At 42.3% G+C, this 20,384-nt stretch overlaps 1 protein-coding gene across 4 annotated transcripts in view; it reads right to left on the reverse strand.

Moving 5' to 3' along the window:
* The window catches only part of LOC100882037 (disintegrin and metalloproteinase domain-containing protein 10), a 120,314-nt gene that overhangs the window by 69,741 nt on the left and 30,189 nt on the right, over positions 1-20,384 (reverse strand). For all 4 annotated transcript variants that reach the window (XM_076540209.1, XM_076540208.1, XM_076540207.1 and 1 more), the window contains exons 3-4: positions 16,561-16,714; positions 7,026-7,147 (exon numbers count right to left, since the gene is read on the reverse strand). In XM_076540209.1, coding sequence (XP_076396324.1) covers positions 7,026-7,147; positions 16,561-16,714 — 276 coding nt within the window. The remainder of the gene's footprint in view (positions 1-7,025; positions 7,148-16,560; positions 16,715-20,384) is intronic.

A 20,384-nucleotide genomic window follows, 5' to 3' on the forward strand; every position in this document is an offset into this window, starting at 1 on the left:
TAAATTGTCTAATTGTGTCAAACTTCGAAATGCATCGAGTTGCTGGAGCATCAAAAATCTAGTAGAATAAAGAAAATAGAGATTCGAACTTAATTACAAAAGGGTTAATTAAGATATTACGATAATGGACTATAACATTTAGAAGCACTTTGTTGATTACGCCCAAAGAATTAATCACCGACAATCAAAGTGCTCTCGTAAATCTTTCAACCTGTTTCCCTGGAGAACCTATCGATTATTAGGGAAACGAAGTGAAGTCGGGGTCAAAATAGAATGGCGTGTTCGTGTGCGTATTCGTGGAGCGTTACCATTCAATTAGTAGTGGAGTGTTAATCGATGCTACTATTCTAAAACCGTCTGTTTATTTTTGAAGCTGATAAAAATTCGAAACAGGAACGCGGCATAGGACGCGCAGAAGCTAAACATTTGAACGAGTAGTTGAAATTAAAATGAAAATTAATGAATTTCTAACGGTAAGGTAAAGACAAGAGGAAAAAAGGAACGAGTGTATTTCTCCAGGAGAAAAATGACGAACAGTCCAAACAGTGGCAACGAGGGGAGGCAAAAGGCGAAGCGAAAGAAACTTTTTCACGAGCCAGAGGAATCACGAGTTCTTGAAAACGGCCAAGGAGCTTTCGAGCACGGATGCATAATGTGCCTGAGATTCGGCGAGCCGTGAAATGCTAAGAAGTAATTATCCTGTTACCAGCAGCTGTTACATCCTCCTCCTTCGAGACGAAGAAATTTGTTTCCGCCTCGACCTGTGCCCCTCCTTTTTCCTCTTCCTCGTTTCCCTTCGTCGTTCGCAAATTCTTCTTCGAAAACAATTATCGCGCGTATCAAAGTCTCGTAGATCGAATTATTTCATCGTTCCTCCTAAACCGAATATTTGCAATTAACATTCCCGAACGATAGACCGTTCGCTTTTCGAGTTTCTCCGAAATTTCGTGTTTTTACTTCGAATTATGTAAGTTTGATGCACGCGACTAATGGAAGTTTGACTTTATTAAACGTCACTCCCATGGGACGGTGGGTTTCCCATGGAAATTGGCTTCGTAACCTCAACTCGATCGGTATGTAATTTACGTGGCAACAGCTAATTTGCAATGCATTAGCGGCAGTGATTAGCGAGCCTGGACGTGGCACAAAAGATTAACGGTTCTTCAGATCGTAGTTGGCTACGATAATTATGCAAAACTTTGCTTACAACTACGCTTCGATTAAGTTTTCATGTACCTTTGAAACCGAAATCGAATGCAAAGTACATTGCATATACATGCCAAAATACACTGAGTTCTCAAATATTACTAATTAGAAGGACAAAGTGTCTGCACCACAAAAATTACCATTCCTTGATGACCAAATAATCTTCAACATTTAAATAATTCTGTTAAATTCAGAATTGAAATCGTACAAACGAAGATGGAGAACTGATGGTAGGCGCATAGAGATCTTTTGGTGAGATCGATTTCGATTAACCTTTCACGCCATCGAAAACGGAACGAGATAGGACAGAAGACAGTCCGTTCTCTCACGGACCGATTAACAACCGGATGGCAAGTTTACCGTGAGGATGGAAGCGACTTGACCTGCTCTCTCCCTTCGAGGCAAGCATTCGAGCAAACTCCGAGAGTAGGGCGAACAAGATGATGAGAGGCGGCGGTTGGCGGAGCGTAAAATATGAAGAAGTAATCACCCTGGTAGCAGCTGGCAGGACTTACTTCGAGACGAAGGTTAGAAACGACGCTTCCAGGAGATCTCCCTTCGTGGTGGGCTGGAACACCGGAAGGGAGGGGTTGTCGCGGTGGTTGCTAGAAGGGGTGGGCGAAAGTCGTCTACGGGTCGTGGAAGTGGAGGACAGTAAATTCAGTGAAGCATAGATTGCAGCCAAGGGTTTCAGCCCGAGGTCGAGCTTAATTTCGCGGCCACCTGGAAATCCTTTGGTACCATGCCAACTCATTGCCGGATTCATTCATAACGAAAGAGACGTACAGCTCTCAAAGGTATCGTGCACCATCCCTCCGCCGCTTCGACCTGCTCTCTATGGTGTCTTTGTCTCTCTGGTAATTATAAATGGACGATTTCGGTTTGGCTAGACGATTCAGCCGTCCAGACGCTCTCCTGGCTTCTATGCTTGCCTGCTCCACATCTTTCACGATGCTCACTTTCCCCTGTTTTTATTTTCGATTCGATACCTCGGATGTTACAACCCTTGAGGTACGTACTCAGACACTTCACGAACTTTCCCGTTAATTCTGCAGTTTATTAGTAGAAGACCTGTGACTAGTCGTCGGCAATCCTTGAAACGTAAATCTATTTTCAATATAAATAAATCAGCATGTTTAACAGACATTAAATCTTCAGAAAGCGGAACAGTTAAAAAGTACGAGTTTCAGTAGACAATTCTCGAGGTCGCACTGACAGAAAACCCAGGTTCCCGAACAAGTCGACAACGTAATTAAGACTTGTTTCTAAGGAGAGACGTCTGGGTAAAACGATACCCCTCCTGGCGGGTCAGCACGAGAACGGAAGTCACCCCTTCGGAGCGTCAATTATCACCGCAGCGCCTTTCCTCAAACGGACGAATCCTGTCATCTTGACGACGGTTTTTTCCGAGAGGAATCACGACCGACCGGGTCCAGGGGGAAGATCAAAGAGGGAAGAAGTTTGAAGACGCGCGAAACTCGCGGTCGATGAAAGCCGTTCACGGATGGAAATCGTTTTCAACGGCCCCGACAGAGATATGCGCAACGGCTTAGAATTCGGACAGGGAGAAGGAGGGTGAGAACGTTATCTCGTCTTCCGGAGTCTTTAGAGAAAATTGCAATTCCTCGTAAGTGACGTTCTCTTTCTTTTCTTCTCGTCCTGGTTGACGTTTCTTTTCCCGTGTCCTCCGGCGTCTCTTAGATGATTAAAATTCGACTCCGCAGCGGTGCGAAGAAGCTTGCAAAGTAGCTGTTTAGCGCACCGCTCGCTCGAACGTTATTGCGTATGGCTGCTATTCCGCCTCGAAATTCTTGAATCTCGCAATCCGGAGAAATCAGTCGTTTCGATGCTAATTTCAGCTGAAACGATCGTTGTCACCTTTTATTCGAAGCTTGATCACTGGCTGGCACCATTCGGGGATTCGCTCCGCTCTGGATTTCGTAAATTGAAATCTTGTTTTAAGATTTCCACCGTGCTCTACGATCTTTACGACCTCTGGTCCAGTCGTGCTACTTTCGGAAATGAGCTCCGGCGATTTAGGGATTCGTTTTTTAACTTTGACTTCTCGCAGCTGAACGTGAAAAATAATTTTCAATTTAAACGATTAAATTATAGGTTTACAAGATTCCGAGAATTGTTTCATGAACAGCATTTTCGCTGATCAATTATAATTAAATATATTAAACTAAAATAACATTAATGATCTTCTTGTAATTTCATTGATTCGGGTATGGGAGCAACAAGTTTGATTAACAACACATAACCGATGAATATAATTATTCCGGATGTTGAATTTCCACGGACCAAAAGTACACATCTATTAAACTGCGAAATCAACAGTGATTTAGTTTCAATAATAAATTATCCGATACCAAATCATTTCGACGAACAATTGCTATGTCTAGCATATAATCGTTTAATTTTCTATCGCTTTTATGTTTCCTATCGAATATTCATCGAATTTTACATTCGAGTAACACGAGAGCTTTTCATAAATTGGAAAAACATTTTGGCATTACCAAACAAAGTTTACGACAGTGTCTAATCAATTTTTGTATTATTCAGGCGATGTACTTTTAATCGGGGGTTGCACCTTGCGGTGACACGTTTATTTCGGTGAATCATGAATATTTATATTCCCTTACGCTAGCAAACTTTCGTTATCTCCTATGAAATTCCCGAATAACTCAGGTATCGTCGCTTTAACAGGGAACTTTGACCGAACTTCTCCGGTTTTACAGCGGAACCCTTCGTTGCAGATTTTTTTCCCTCGTAAAATTTTAATCTACGCGTCGTGCAATTTTCAAAGTTTTCCGTTTGCCAGAAATTTCATGTTTCTCAAGGAACATAAAACAGCGCAGTTTCCCCGATACTTTTGCCAGGCAGTAGATTATAACGATAGCTCACGACCGCGCGTATTAGCGCAAACAAACCGTAAACGTACGCGCGAGGCCGTGCAGAGCGCGCAAAGCGAGCGCGTAACACAGGCGGCAGAGTTTTCAGACGCGAAACGGCGAAGGGACTTCAAAGTTCCCGGAGATTTTCAACTCGATTTGCTTGCTTTCCTTCGTCGCGTGTGCACACCGCTTTTACTACGGGCGAAAGCCTGTTAACGCACGCTGTTTCGTTTGCTTAGGTTCGCAACGGTGCATTGAATTTTGAGCGCCCATATTAGCGACGTTGTTTGATATTTAACTTTCGCGCACATGTTTGCCAGCCTTCGCGGGGCTCGTAGCTGAATAATTCCTCTTTGTTCACTGATCATCGTTCCGCTCTTCAATTTTTTCGAACGTCGATAGAATTCCTTCGCTCAGGATTATCGCGATGATTAATCGCGAGTTTTAAGACCGGGCAAACGAAACGCGGACTGTGATTTAAAAGGTCTACAATTATTGAGAGTTCCTTCGGCAGAGTGTATAAATGATCAGTGTACTCAAGCTGATTGGAAATATAAGTACACAGAATAGGACCGAGCAATCGTCTGCTCCGGGTTTTTAACCAATCCGCTCTGTGCGGAATAAAGGATGCAATTTTCTAGGATACGTTTTATCGAATATTACGGTGTGTAACCATCAGACGTTTCGATCAAGTTGTACACCGAGGAGTATCGGGAAATTTCTTAAAAATGACCCGTTCCTTTGTCCGATCTCGACCAATGTCACCTCGTAAAAAGCGTGGAAATGATACGAGAGCGCATAAAATACCGCAGTGGTTGAACGAGCCAGCATATTGGAAACCATCCAATAACCCACTTGGCTGGCTGTATCGTTACCACGATGGCGAGCGGAGTGGGAGGATAACGAACACAAAAAGAAAGAGGGAACAACGCGACGAAGGGAAGAAGCAGGCGGGAAGATACACGAAACGAAAAGGGATGAAATAAACAAAGAGAGGGGGAAAAAAATTGTCAAAGGGGTGCGAAATGGGAAATTAGAAGAGAAAAGCGGGACGGTCGATGAAATTCGTTGACCTGGATCTCGACAGGAATTTATCAAAGAATTTATTGACTTTCGAGGTCCTCGGAGTCTCCGAACGATATATAGCGGCGGGGAATTAATTGTGCATCGGACGATGCCGATATTCAAATACATGCGCATGTAATTACGTTACACGTTATTGAAATTTCGTTACGCGCGGAGCGCGCGACGAGCGAGGGGAGCGTTTTAAAATTGATGTAATCGAATAAAACGCGCGAGAAACGTCCGCGTGACTTGAATCCCAACACGAATGTGCCATCTGCTCGTGGCAAGTGACGCTGCGTTGTATTAAAAAAATATATTGCCGGATGCGCTAGGGCGGAGATTTTCACCGGGATGAAAAATAAAAATCACGTTTCACGGTTGCCGACAAAATTTCAGACGACTTTTACGCTCGAAACCGAGTCACGGATCTTTGAAACATTGAACGCGCGAACAGAAAAGTAGAAACTCAAATTTCAACGCCGAGTTTCAAACTTCGTGGAACACGGACAATTTTTGTAACTTTCCACAATGCTAGCCGATCGAAACCGACTTACCGACATTTTTATATTTTCTAGAATAAAAGTTTAAATATTCTCTCCATAAATAAATTTCAGTATTCTGTCGAATTTTAGACTCGGAGATGGTGTGACAAAAAAGTGCTCAAGGTCCATAATTATTTAATTGATACCGTATCGATGTTGCCGACATTTTTATATTTTCTAAAATTCTGGAATAAAAATTTAAATATTCTGTCTATAAATAAATTTAGGTATTCTGTCGAATTTTAGACTCGGAGATGGTGTGTCAGAAAAGTGTTCAAAGTGAATAATTTTTTAATTGATACCGTATCGATGTTGCCGACATTTTTATATTTTCTAAAATTCTAGAATAAAAATTTAAATATTCTATCTATAAATAAATGTCAGTATTCTGTCAAATTTTAGACTTGAAGATGGTGCATCAAAAAAGTGCTCAAAGTGCATAATTTTTTAATTGCTATCAAATCGATGTTACAGACACTTTTATATTTTCTAAAATTCTAGAATAAAAATAATCTTCGTATTCTCTCAAATTTCAGACCTGGGGATAATGTGACAGAAAGGTGCATAAACTGCATAATTTAAAATCCTAAACCTTCTAGAAAAAGTCTGGAATGAAAATCGTATTCCGTAAAATTCTATAGCCGAGAGTGACAGGAAGATGTATGCGTGCATAATTTTTTAATTGATAAAAAAATTTAGAAGTAGCGAGATACGTCATACTCGATCATACGGTTTAAGTCGACATCAATGAAATATTAATAGCAGCGAAAAAGTCCGATGAAATGGTTATCGAGCTGATGATGAAACAGTTAATTCGATTCGGAATACGAAATCTCGTTAAGACGGATGAAAAAGGTCGAGAACGAGAAATCGAATTCCCTGCATTTTAATATCACCCGTTAGAATTCTGTGGAGAAAAGAAGATCACGGTGTGGCCCTTTCACCGGCGACCAACCGGAATTTCGCCTTCTTTTTTCCATCCGTCGCGACGCCGGAAATCCGGGAATACGCGCGAAACGCTTTCATTAGAAGCCGCGCGTGAATTTCTTGTTGGACGTATTAGATACGGAGGCTTGAACCAGTTTTTAGCGCGTTTCTCTGTTTCTTCTCTCGCTTCACGCTTCGCAATTGTCGCGTTAGAAATTCGTCGAATTCTTTATAATTGCAAATTCGATCGGAATTATGAAAATAACGAAGGACGTTGTTCGAAAATGGGAGAATATGGCCATTTCACGGTCTCCATCATGCGTTTTATTTTAATGAATTGTGCTGTTCGCGAAACTCGGGTCGTTTAAAAAATTCTATGATCACTCACCGTCTACGATTCCGCTGTAAGCGTGTAGTGGGTCGAACGCGATCTCTCGGCCATTCGATCCCTCGAAGACTACGTCCTCGTGGAACAAGCTGGTATCCCTTGTCAGTCTCATCTTGAAGACTCTGTAACAGAAAGCAGTCAAATGACATCCAACCCTGTGATGCAAGCGAAAGACTATTTACTACCCTTTCAAGTGCGTCAGAACTAATCACAGTTACATTATTAACCCAGTGTTAACCGAAATTAAATACTCGTTTATCGAAGAATGAAAAATAAATAAATACTAAAGCATCAAGTACCATATAGAACTACTTTTTACCTCAACAAAATATACCAGACATTTCCATAAAATAACAATAAAATTTTGTAATATAAAATGAAAAATGTGAAACCATTTAGTTCTAGCGTTAAAGCAGACAAAGAATGTTAATCCACCGACTATGCAAATAGAAGTCTAAGTATTCGAGTAAAAGGTCACGAAGTGCAAGGGGTGAAATTGCACGGAAGGAAGTATATCAGCAATCGCCGTCGGAACTGTTTGTTTCCAGCAACGGTAATATGACGAATGATACAGGACCATACTTGATAATGGGTCTTTTATCCGTCCCAGCGAGCATCGGACACGGTTCACGTGCAAACGTGTCCCCGATAGGATCGATAATCCGATCGTAGACAGAGAGGGATGGAAGCCGATGTTTTCACCTAATTATCGTCTAAGCCAGCGACAGAGCTATCGATCGAGACTGGCTCTCCTTTCACAGTTTGCTCGTGCCAGCCTGTTTTCGATCATTCATCGAGGAGAAAGCAGGTGTGCGCGTTTATGCCCGTGAATGTCACCCTGATAATGTAACTAATGAGACATTGAAAGCAACGCGTACAGTATTAATCCAGCCTGATGAAGTGGTTACCGGCTGTCGAACGGTTCGCCCGAGGCACGGCTTTATCTCCCCGTGAACCAGGGCTAAGATCGATGAAACCTGGTAATATCGTGATCATTGGCGAATCGACACTTTTTGACGTCCCCCTTAGTCATCGTTCTCTATGTGCCTGTGATTTTCACCGAGAGATTAATTATCCCGGGGCACATAATTCGATGAATGACTTTTGATCATCGTTCGACCCTTTCAGCATGGAATATAATCAACCCGACAAAGAGGAAAAATATCTACGATCAAACTATTCGCGTAGACACTGGTATTGCTAATTAGTTCGAGTACGGTCCTTTATGCGATGCGACTGTGACGATCGTACAGATTTAACACGTAGGGATGGAATGTCTTGAAATGGAACGCGTGTGCACGGATCGCGTAGAAACGGAATGCGTATGTAGATGGAATACGCTGAAATGCAACGCGTGTAGATGGAATTTGTGGCGTAGGAACGCGAGGTAATATAACGTTTGATTATCGAACGCAATCTAACCCTCGGTGTTTCACCCTCCGTGAAACTCTCTGTATACTGAAAAATGAAGGCTGTCTCGCAAAACTGGAAATATTTTCAGACTCCATTTCTGCGCTCCGTGGATTTCCATTCCTCAAAGTTTCTGTTTGACCTGGATCACGTATCGGGAAGGAAATCAGAAGTGTAATAAGATCGAAAAATTCCTGTTCTTTTTGAACCGCGTTCCCTTTAACGAGTCGTGTCGTTATATTTTCCGCCGTTAACAACCTGCGATGTCATAAGCAAAAGCTAATGCAAGGAAATTAGTAGTATTATCATGCGCTACCGGGCGTGTTAATTAAATTACTCTGTTGCGTTAATTACCGTATCGTTGTACCAATAATCATTTTACACGGTATGACACATGCATTACATCCTATATTTTCGTGTACGTAATTTTTTCGAAAGAACGTTCCTAACCGGCGCTCTTTTTAATTTCCATGCAGATAGAACAGCGTATCGAACGACTTAATTAAGGAAAAGAAAAGGAGCAAGATACGAGGATAATCTTCTTTATTAAATCGGATAATTCGCAAACTCTTATCGACCATTCGCCCGCGCGAAAATTGAGCGACCTTGCAAATTTGCAATACATATAAATGCGCATTATGCGAAAGTAATCATGAAATTGGTACGTTGAAAATTTACATCGAAGAGAAGCCGTGAATTCGAATGACCGGGATTTAATGAATTTCCATAATGGTCCGTGCTGCATCGTAAGAAGTTCCAATTCGATGGAAAATCTATTTAAAATCTGCGCAGTACCGTTAATTCCGTATTTCCCTTTTTTCCCCGGGGTCGAGAAAAATCCACGGTAAAAGAGTTAATTCTTTAGCAATAAAATAAACGTTCCACGCAAACGATTTGCATAAAGAAACGCAGACACCGGTATCGCGATTTAAGTAGCGCATTCAATCGACCGAATTTTCAGCAACTCTCGCGTTCATAGAGTGGACAACTCGCGCCGAAACTCATTAACCAACAATTTTAGTCAAAACCAGTTAACTAGTTCGCTCGAGTGTCTTGCTTTCCGAACAAGTCTCGTTAAAATAATTTCGGAAAATCATACATTAAACATTGGTCACAAACAGTCCTTTGACAAAAATCCATTAAAATGCTTCAACCCCGGAAATTACGTTCATTTACTTTTATGACGATGTTTTTCAATGAGAGTACCGCAGTGCGATACCATTGGTTCATTTCGATAAAATTATATTAGAGATAGGATTTCACGACAATTGTCCGCGCTCAAGGAAAAAGAAAAGCTTAATAATATCGTTCCACGATGTAATAACGTGAACCGCGAGAAATAAGGAAGCGGATAATAACGATGCTCCATAACGCGCGTAAACGATTCACTGCCGCTATGCTCGCTAACCTGCTCAGAAGTTACTTGACAATAACCGTACTGCATAAACGTTAATACGAACTGTTGGCTGTTCGGGGAAGCCACGATATTACGTATCGGAAGCCACGGAAAACTCGGAACGAGTTTCAACTTTTACCGCGATACAGGTGACCTGTAGGACCGAAACGCAGGATTTGAATCTTACGTTCCGAAATAATACTGTGTTCCAAAGCAACTGCGAGAGTTTTGTTAATTTTTCTCTTTGTAATTCGTCGATGAAAAGGATATTGTACGAATCAGGTGCTTCGAGATTAAGTAAATTAATACGAGCGATGTTTAACGTACGCGTTAAAGCGTTGTTCGAAAGGAAAGTGGAAAAGTTTGAGGAAGTTTCGAGTCTGACGGCGGAAGTGTTGAGCGGAAGTGCGCTCTCGTATTATCTTCTTAAACAGAGAGCGAATTTTGCCCGGGACGCAGTGGAATTTTTACAGTTTAACGTACAATGTTAACGTAAATGCCGAGCGAAATATAATTTACGCGCAGCGAGCGTGAAGCTTAATAACGTCGAATGATTGCGACACGATCGCTGTGTCCTATAAATAAATTGAATTTTTTCATAATTGAACTGTTCCAACTAAAGTTTCATTACAAGAGCAACGGGCGAATAAATCGTTTAATATTCTCATAACGTCCGCCATGGTTCTAATTCAATTTTCCACAAATATCGGGCGACGTAGCATTAATTATCCGGCAAGCATTTAAACTTAAATTAATTGATAATCAATGGATGGCCAGAATTATTAGGCAATTTGGATCAAAATGGAACTCTAACAAAATGCAGCTTCGATTAATTTCGACAAAACGTTCACAAACGTTCCGATCGCTGATATTAAAAACCTATTACGATATTCGATAACGATTTACGGATTTCCTCCGGTAAAATTACCAAGGATTCGACGACTGTGTCGAAGGTACAAATTTTCATCTCGAACTCGTTGCTTTCTCTCTCATCTTTTATGTCGCGTTTATTCGATACGTCGTGATCTATCCCTTCTTTTTCGTCGAGTGGACGATAGTCGCTTCGAATTTACGTTTTCATTCCACTTTGGGATAAATTGAGCAACAGGTTCTCCGTAAAAAGGCTAGTCAGAACAAGTTATCGTCGCTTTACGATCGTTACAGCGACGCGTGTGTTAAAAAGGCTGCTGCAACTTGCGGTACCCAGAACAGTATTGCTTTTCAATTCTTTCGTAAATAATTCAGAATCCAACGTTGAAATTGTTACGCCTTTTAATTGGAAATAATTCACATTCGAAACTCTGCACGAGAGTGTGGACGTCCGATTTACCATGTAGCTGAACTACTTATTTTTAACTCGTAACTGTCTGATTACGAACTTATACTACTTATTGCCAATTGCAACTGTTCTGCTCGTCACAGTTTTCACATCATTCACCGAAATGAGGTTGAATTTGACGTTTTGTAAAATTTCTACGACTTCGTCCGATTTATTATGAGGCTGAACTACTTATTTTTAATTCCATACGCTTGGACATTTCGTACTGAATCTTTTCTGTCTGATTACGAACTTATACTACTTATTATCAATTGCAGCTCGGTTCTGTTAGAAATAGTGTTTGATATCATTCATCGAAATAGGGTTGATTTTGACTGTGACATTTTGTAAAATTTCCATGACACCGTATGTCCGATTTATCGTGTGGCTGAACCACTTATTTTTAACTCCATACACTCGTATATTTCGTACCTTTCCTGTCTAATTAAGAAGTCATACTACTTACTGTCAATTGTAAGTCGGTTCTGCTAGGAATAGTGTTTGATATCATTCATCGAAATAAGGTTGAATTTGACTGTGATATTTTGTAAAATTTCCACGACATTGTACGTCCGATTTATCATGTAGCTGCATCACTTTTTAACTCCATACACTCGTACATTTCATACCTTTCCTGATTAAAGTCATACTACTTACTGTCAATTGCAACTGTTCTACCCAGAATAGTTTCGAAATCATTCACCAAAAAATTTGACTGGAATGTTCCTCGAAATTTCGCAATTTCCTCGACGGCGTACGTTCCACATAAAATATCGGCGTGTCTTTAACAAAATGGATATGCAGAATTTTGTATTTCGCGTGGTCGTGATAAAACTTGCCTTTCCGCGGAATGGTAACGTTAGTCGTACATATTCGTATCAAACTTTTCTCCATATTTCCTGCCCCACCTTCCGCATTCCGTATATCAATTTCGCAAGTTCCCGAAACCGTGGCGGACACGCGAAATGCAAAGAGTCGCGGATTTATGCGTTCGATATGTCGTCTGTCGGTGTTCGTTCCGTTGTTTCAGACCAACATAACGGAGATGCCTATGGCTTTCAGGGAACAAACTTCTCTACGTATGGCTCCCTTAAGATTGCCCTGGCAATCTTCATGACTACGACTTACATAATGCAACGAGCAACTTCGCCATTTCGCCGACGAATCCCGTGGAACCGATTGTGGCGATACTGTCTCAAATGTTTCTCCACAATTTGCGGTTAAATACGGAACTTGACATTTACCTTAATTAATCTTTGCTACACCACTCCACGTTTACGAATTCTGTACAAGAAGCGTAAAATTAAAACATTACAAAATTCTAACGTGTCAAAGTTTTAAAGTCTCGAGATCCCTAAGTCCTGCAGCCTTAGGTTTTCAAAAAATTACCAAAGTGAAGTCTGAATCAGTGAATGGGCAGTTTTAAAAGGGTTTCGTGTAGGAGATCGGACTGATCATTCAACAAAGTGTTAATCACCGCATCCTGAAACGGTGTAGAGGCAAGAGAGAGCGCGTCCGAGGGTATATTAATCAGGTAGGAAACGTCGCTTGCAGGACGATAAACTGGCAACGAGGAAGGCAAGAAGTGGTTCGTTTACTTCCTGCGTTTTCCCGCTGCTTACAGTGGTCCGTGTACACGCGAAGGTGTCCTTTCGTGAGCGTATATTGCCAGGCAAACGAGGATGTCGAGGGTGGAGCGAGCATTACCCTTGCAACTAATCCCATTTCTCAATGGTACACGCATCGCTCACTGCTCCTGACTAATCGTCCTTTCGAGGAAGCCGAACACAGACCCACCTCCCGTAAATTGAGCAATAACGTGGTAACACGAGGTCCGACAATAATTTTCACGGCAAGGCACAACCGTGGCCTGGAATCTCCTTAAATATTTCGCCCCTCTCCGATTCTTGGACCTTGTTTCGAGAGCATTCCGAAAACGATGTCGAATATCGGAGACAGGAATTGTTTCGGAAGGGTATCGTGGAAGTTTTCGCGAAACTTACGGGATCCGAAAGTTAAACCTACAAAGGTCGCCGGACAATTATCGAGCATAATTCTCGTTATTAAAAAATTAAGGACCATTCCTACTGCCAGGAGAGATAAAAGAGGAATATTCCGGGGGAGCTACTTACAAAGGGAAAACCACCCTTTCGTGGTTAACCTGCTCTTCAAAAGGGTAGTTAAAAGCGATCTTTATCCCCCGGACAATGGTATCGCGACAGTGATGGACCATTCGGCGTTATTTTCGAGGTAAATTCAAGATTCGCGGCTCGAAAGAGAATGTAATTAGAATCAAGTATCGTTTCTTTCCTCGATTCCGCTTATGATTCAATTGAATCAGCTTCCTGAGCGATAATCGAAAGAGGGTGGACTGTTGCGAATACGACGGCTGCTTTCCAATTAACCTTAATATCGGCACTTACCGGACTGCAGCCAATTACGGCGTGTGATTGTAGACATTCAGACGTGCCGATCGACGGAAAGTGCATGGAAATCAATTCGAAATCGATTCGAACGTAGGTGGACGTTTGTATCTACTTCGAGTGCACGTGTTCCTGCCATTCCACTTAAAGTATCAGACACTAATGGTTCGTTGTTTACTAGGGCTTCCGTGCCTCGCCGGATTCTGATATTTTATTCAATTCCCGTTATTACCGAAGCGGTCAAATCGTAACTCTTCGAATACTCTTTCCAGTAATGAAGATCGAACCGGATAGAGACAGCACGTTTTATCATCGGATGTGCCGGAAGCCTGACAGGGAACAGAGATACGTTATCCGATCTTCGAATTTATCTTCTACTTAGCTTTATCGTTTCGGTAGAAGAATTTCTGTTGTTTTCCCTCGAGTTTGATACTCTGGCTGTCGTAAAGCTGTCCGGTCGGTCTCCATAACCGAATCAGGCAATAAAAACGAAGTTTTATCGTCTGTAGTCGGCAAGGTTTCGCGAAACTTTCGGTTTTTCTTCTTTACTCGCGGCAAACGTCGTGCAACTTTGATATCTGAAACGCGGCCGTATTCGATCAACATGTCCTTCCGCGGAAACATCTTTCTGACGTGTTCCAGTCGTACAACTTCTTAATATCAACATTTGCGTTCGCTCTCGAAAATTGGTAATGGACTGTCAGTGATTCCGGTTCGAGGAATAAAGATTGCGATCCGCGAAACTCGTTCGGGATATTTATCGGGCTTCGTTATTAAATGAATTAAGAATCGAAACGATAGACCGCAGGAACACGTAAAAAGCGGGCAAGAAAAATTCCGCTTCGAGGCAGAAGACGAAACGATAAAGCTAAATCACAAAACAAACTCCATCGTAAACCACCCTCGCGAAAAAGTCATTTCAGCTCCGTTGCACCCTCTCGTATCCCCCAAAAAAGTATACGACTAAAGCAAGCATTTATAAATTTCGTCGCAGCTATTCTTTTCCCGATGTTCGTATTTCCGGGAGGATTTAGTGCTCTCGGAACGGCTGCATCTCCAACATAGGGGTTGCTAGGAGAGGGTGGCGGTTGACGTTGGCAAACGATTTGATTTTCGGGGACGGATCAAAACGAGAATGAAATTGCCACGACGGATCCAATCGAGAATGCGTTAGGACAAAAGAAAACGCACTTGAACCGGGTACTCGAATCGAGACTGGCTCGTATCGATCAACCGCGCTCGCCGTCTCTCTCTTTGTCCCGTCTTATGGACTTGGAAACCGAGGACAGGGAAACTGGAGCAAAGAGGGAAACTGTCAGGCCGAAAAACTAGAGTTGTTGGGGAGGTGGAGTAACCGGGCAAAAAACGATGGCACGAAGTTTGATCGAGAATAAGGTTGATGGGAGATCGAAGAAACAGAGAAAAAGGTAACCGAATGAAGCAGGCTGGGAAGGGGATGAAGTCTGTTTGGAAGTAGCGCTGATAGAATGAAGGGGTGAGAATTTCCGTGATACGGATGACGGATGAAGATAGTAGGAAAAACCGAGGGAGGATATTGTAAAATGTACAGCACGGAAGTGAATAAGCGAGGGAAACGTGAAAGAAATATTACGCCAAGAGAGGGAAAAAGTGCGTTATAACGCCAAGTATTCCGAATCAAAATATGTCGCGTGTACCTTTCGTCAAATTATACGCGATCGTTCGTTAAACGATTCTTCTGCGGGGAAGTAAAATTGAGGAAGCATTTCGGCGATAGCGAAACAGTGTTATCTGACCTCTTGAATGTAACACGGAGATTTAGAGGAGCCGTGTCGATGGCAGTGACAACACACCGGTGGTGTATCGCGATGCTCAACGAGGCATATGGCCACCATGTTGTGCCAATGTCACATAAGGCTGACGACCGCTGCACATGTCGAGTCCGTACAAGAGGTTCCAACAAACATGCCCATGCCTGTTGTGACACGCGAGTCATTTGGCAACTGTCACACGTAAGAACGGTCGCTCTGATTGCTTTCTAATCGATTCCGTACCGTGTCCTTTCGTTTCAAACTATCGTTTACTCTGCGAGGAAAATCGATACGATATCGTTTACCGAATGCACATAACTTTGCGTGACTTTCGAGAACGTTTCATTTTTCAATACACGATAATTGTTACCCGAAGCCATGACATTTCGATGATATCTATAATGTGAATTTAAATTTATATTTGTTTATACCACTGCATTTATCTATTGCTTCGTTAATTATTTGTACTATCCTATGTTATCGAGACCCATTCATTTTCAGCGCACGGAGCAGCTTTATTATACACAGCTGCGCCGGCTTGATTATAATCGACGCTACCGTATACCAATTTAAATTAGATCGACGATAATTTCTATCTTCCTACAAACGTTTCCGCTCATTCTTTGCCGCCTTCTACCTAATTCGATTTTCAGACGTCTGCTTAAATTGGAATCCGATCTCGTCTTGTTTTATCACACTTGCACTCTTAAGCAACCTACGCGAATGTTATTTATAATCCATAACGCTTCGGTAATTTAATTTCGATCCGAACGCTGTCATTTACGGTTGCAGACAGTGCCGCGAATTTAATAACTAATTGGATGTAATGGACTTTAATACGACGCACGAAGTTTTAACGAGAGCTAGAATACACCACGGTTAAAACTTTGTATAATCATGGAATGAAGGAATTCCTCTCAACGTACTGTCTATAAAATTGGAATCGGAATTTCACGAAAGTATTATTCCCGAGTATCGTTCTGGTATTTTTGGATAAAAAGTTATATCTTGTTCTAATCATTCGCATTTATACTTCCACGATACGCCGTTAAAACGTTCGCTTTTGACAGCATCGAGAAAACTGGAATTTTCCTCGACAAAGCTCTTTCCTTCTCTGTGTGCTCGCTTTCATCCCTCTACCGTGTTACCAGCTTCCTCTTTCTTTCTATTTCCAGCAAGAATACGTGGTTTTACGAACCTGTCGAGAGCGTGAAGACGTAGATTCAGCGTCGCGTCTCCTGGATGCCCGGAAGCCGAAGTGTCACGACGACTTCTGGTACGATGTTCCCTTAGAGCAGCAGTGTCGTACCAAGCAGCAGTGTAGTGTCTGATATAAGACCCATGTGTGATCGCTGAAAGCAAAATAAAAACCACACGTTGGAGAAATTGCTCAGAATTCGCCGTAGAAAACTCTCGAGTAGTACGAGTCGATAATTAATCCAACATTCAATAACAAAGATTAGATAACTCATCGATAACGTTAGATAACTCTGAATGCCCGTTTCGCAGATATATTACGTTATCTGACGCGTGACACGATTTAGAACGGAAATACGTTTCGTTAGAGGCGACATTTGGCGCAAGTAGTACAAGTCGATAATTCGTGCGTCCAAGCGATTTCTTCATTCCCGGTACCCGCGGTTAAAGCGATGATAAACCGTCGAATTTTCGGAGGAGTTGTAAAACGCGACGAGGCACACTCTCGCCTGAAATATCAAGGGATCTGAATGCAAATTATTTCCGAGGTAATACATTTTCTCGATTCACCGCGCCCTATCTTCCTTCGTCGTGCCGTTTCATGCACTTCAAGTCGGCATTTATCTATTTACCGCACGCAACGCTAGAACGATTTCAACCCCCCGAGCTTCCAGTCCCAAGATATTATCGTTCCGCTTTCATAATGCCGCTAGGTGGTCCGAGACCAAAGCCGGTGACTTATTTCGTCGTGGCACGTTGATGAATCGAGGCTGATTCGTCGCTGAAATTCAACGATATTCTTCCCTCGAAACAAACAGCTTGATCGATTGCGTCTAATTGTTCAAGAATTTTCAAGGGAGATCCCTCTCCCCGAATTTTGACAAGAATTAAAGGATTAAAGCAACGAGGAATGTAACATCCACGTCCGTTAATTCAATATCAACAGCTGCCGATTCCTAGTCGTCGATAGGCGGTAATTACTAATTTTGCAGGGACCATGGGCAAATCGATATCGGGTTGCTAGACGTAGTTTAGATAATTTGCCATACCGCATGCCGGAAGTTCGAGCTTGTTAAGTATTATGTAGTTTAACCTGCACGCTACCACGGTGTACGATAATCAGGATCTCGAGGATCAAAGCTCGACGAACGACGTAAACAATTTCTTGGTTAATTCCAGACCGGCTGTAAATTTGATGCTTATTTCGTAACAATTATGAAAAAGGAGCTACATTATCGCCTCGGGCTATCGGCGTTTTTTTACTCAATTCCTGCTCGAAACGAGGTTTACACGATACAAGAATATTTCCATTAGCATGTTAAGAGAACGTCATTCCGGCTGTTATTACACTATCTGCCACGCAAATATTTGGCATTAATAATTAGATGCATCACCTTGCTGTACACGAGGCAATGAACGCACCTTGCCAAGTTTCATTATGTTGCTACGCTTATCTTCCTGCGCAAACTCACAAATATTAGGTTACTGTTTAAGCGACGTCGACGATCGACGTATTTTTCATTCCATCGATCTCAAAATTATAATCCCAAAGTTCTACTTTTGAATTCTTCTGTACAAAGTGACAGAATTATGAGGCTTTCGCGAAGAATAAATGTGTCGGAAAGCAGTTTGTTTTCAAATAGAGACTAAGTCTGTAGTTGTCAGAATTAAATATATTTACAGTATGTAAGTGTCTTATATTTAGTCAGCAGAAGGGTATGAAAAGTGGAGAAGTTGGGTTGTAAGGTATATAGAAAATTTTGAGGGTAAAATTCGTCTTAGTTTCCATACACGAATTCGGCGCCATTTGTCAGGAACGTTGCGAGGCCACTTATTTGTACACGTCCGCGTGCTCGTATCCGGCGACGATAGAACGCAACTGCGCCCCGAATTTACCAGTCCGGGAATGATCGATCCTCGGAGGGGGTCAGCTTGCTTCGACGAGACATTAGTCCTCGTGCCGTGTTTCCGCTCACCCTCGCGCGTCTCTCTTCCTTTTATTCCATGTTACGACTGCTTTATTGCAGCTAGCCGGCCGTTGGCACAAACGTCTCTGCAGAACGTTTCGACGTTCGACGAAAATCGAACCGGTAGCAAGGCTCGATATTACTCCGTCGGAAAAGTAATTTACGAGCTCGTTCGGATTTCATCCGGACGTTCTCCGAAATTGAACGATCCACGAGGCTTGATAAAGACTTGTTTTTATTTGTCCTGTAACGGACTGGCTATGTCAGTTCGTTGCTTTACGCGCGCGACCTCTTTTTGTCGCACGGGGGTTGCGAATGCTTTGATGCGTTCGATGGAGCGGGAAAAGTTGCCGGAATCTGGTGGGAAAGAGACGCGGAACTTTCAGACGGTTTCGTCGGTAAGACAGAGGGACAAGTTCGAAGCTCCCGTTGAAAGTAGTTTACACGCTCCGTTCGATGTTATACGACACAAAAATTTTACCTTCCTCTGACAAGATTAGATATTATCGGCAACAAGCATAGCCCGTTGCCAAAATCAGCTTGCGCTACAAACTGAACATAATTAATTTTCGTACTCGCTGATAGAAATGCAAGATTACACGTCTCAACTTTCAACTTACTATTAAAGCATCGATCTCCGTTTGTATAGCAAACAAATAATTGATGGAAGTTTAGAGACTAAAGGTCGCAACAATTTCTCCGGCAGAAGGCAAGAATAACCGGGCGGAACGTTCGATGGCGCGATATCTGGCAGAAATTCCCGGATAAATCTGTCTGGCGAGCGAACGATCGCAGCTGAGCGATATCGGCGCGTGCACGCGCCACTAAAATTCGCCGTATCTGACCGAACGAGAAGTGGCTATCGAGCCGATTTTTCTGGCCGCAATACCGAGCCGGTTGTCATAATTGCGCCCGCCGATTGACGCGGATTCCGTGGTCGCCCGATATCGCTCAGCTGCGCATCGTTCGATCCCGAATAGGATTGGGGGTCACGATTCGTGGACAATAACGATTACGATTACGGTAATGGGAAGCGATAGCAACGGCTTTATTTTTGTCGATAGCGACGGGCTGAAAGAAATTAATGGATCGGGTAGAATTGCGCTCTTCATCGTAAATTGGTATCGCGATGCCTTTTCTGGGAGATTATGTTCTTCAGAATAACCCTTTCGCTGCTGAATACCTGCACGTATTATGTACGATCCCGTGCGACTATTAACCCCTTAAGCGCTTATGCCGTATACATCATGACCAAAGTCAATATACAATACCAGAACGACGAACATATTGACATTATTAACCGGCTTAAGGGATTAATATACACTGAAGGTATATACACGTTAACGATGACTAAGTAGCGTTTGTTCCCGATTTATAATTCATAATCCGTCAATTTAAAGCTTCTTAACGTTTTCGAAATTTCGCAATTATCTTTTAACTGATCCTGTTACGATTCATAGTCGAGAAATCCTTATTGAGGCTCTCTAGAGCACCTAACAGACAAAAACGCTGTACAGAAAGAAAAGAAGGCAAATAGAATGATACAGTAAGGTAACAGAAGAGGTAAAAGAGAGTCAAAGAGAAACGAAATTCTGATCCTCTCGTCGTGTGTCTCATGAATTCTGAATTAACACCTAAAAGGATAGCCAAGGAAGGTACAGGATGAAAAAGTCTGCGGAGTTATTTCCTTTTTCTGTCTGTTCGTTAACAAGGTGAATGAAGCGCTTGGCGCGCGAAAGGTTGACCAAAACTTCGAGGACAAATCAAATATTTAACGGAATCTGGAACCTGCGCGTTTGCCGGCTGGAACGGGCTGATCATTTATTTGTGAAGGAAGCTCGTGTCGGGGATGAGAAAA

This window comes from Megachile rotundata, chromosome 15, assembly GCF_050947335.1.
Source record: "Megachile rotundata isolate GNS110a chromosome 15, iyMegRotu1, whole genome shotgun sequence".
NCBI lineage: Eukaryota > Metazoa > Arthropoda > Insecta > Hymenoptera > Megachilidae > Megachile > Megachile rotundata.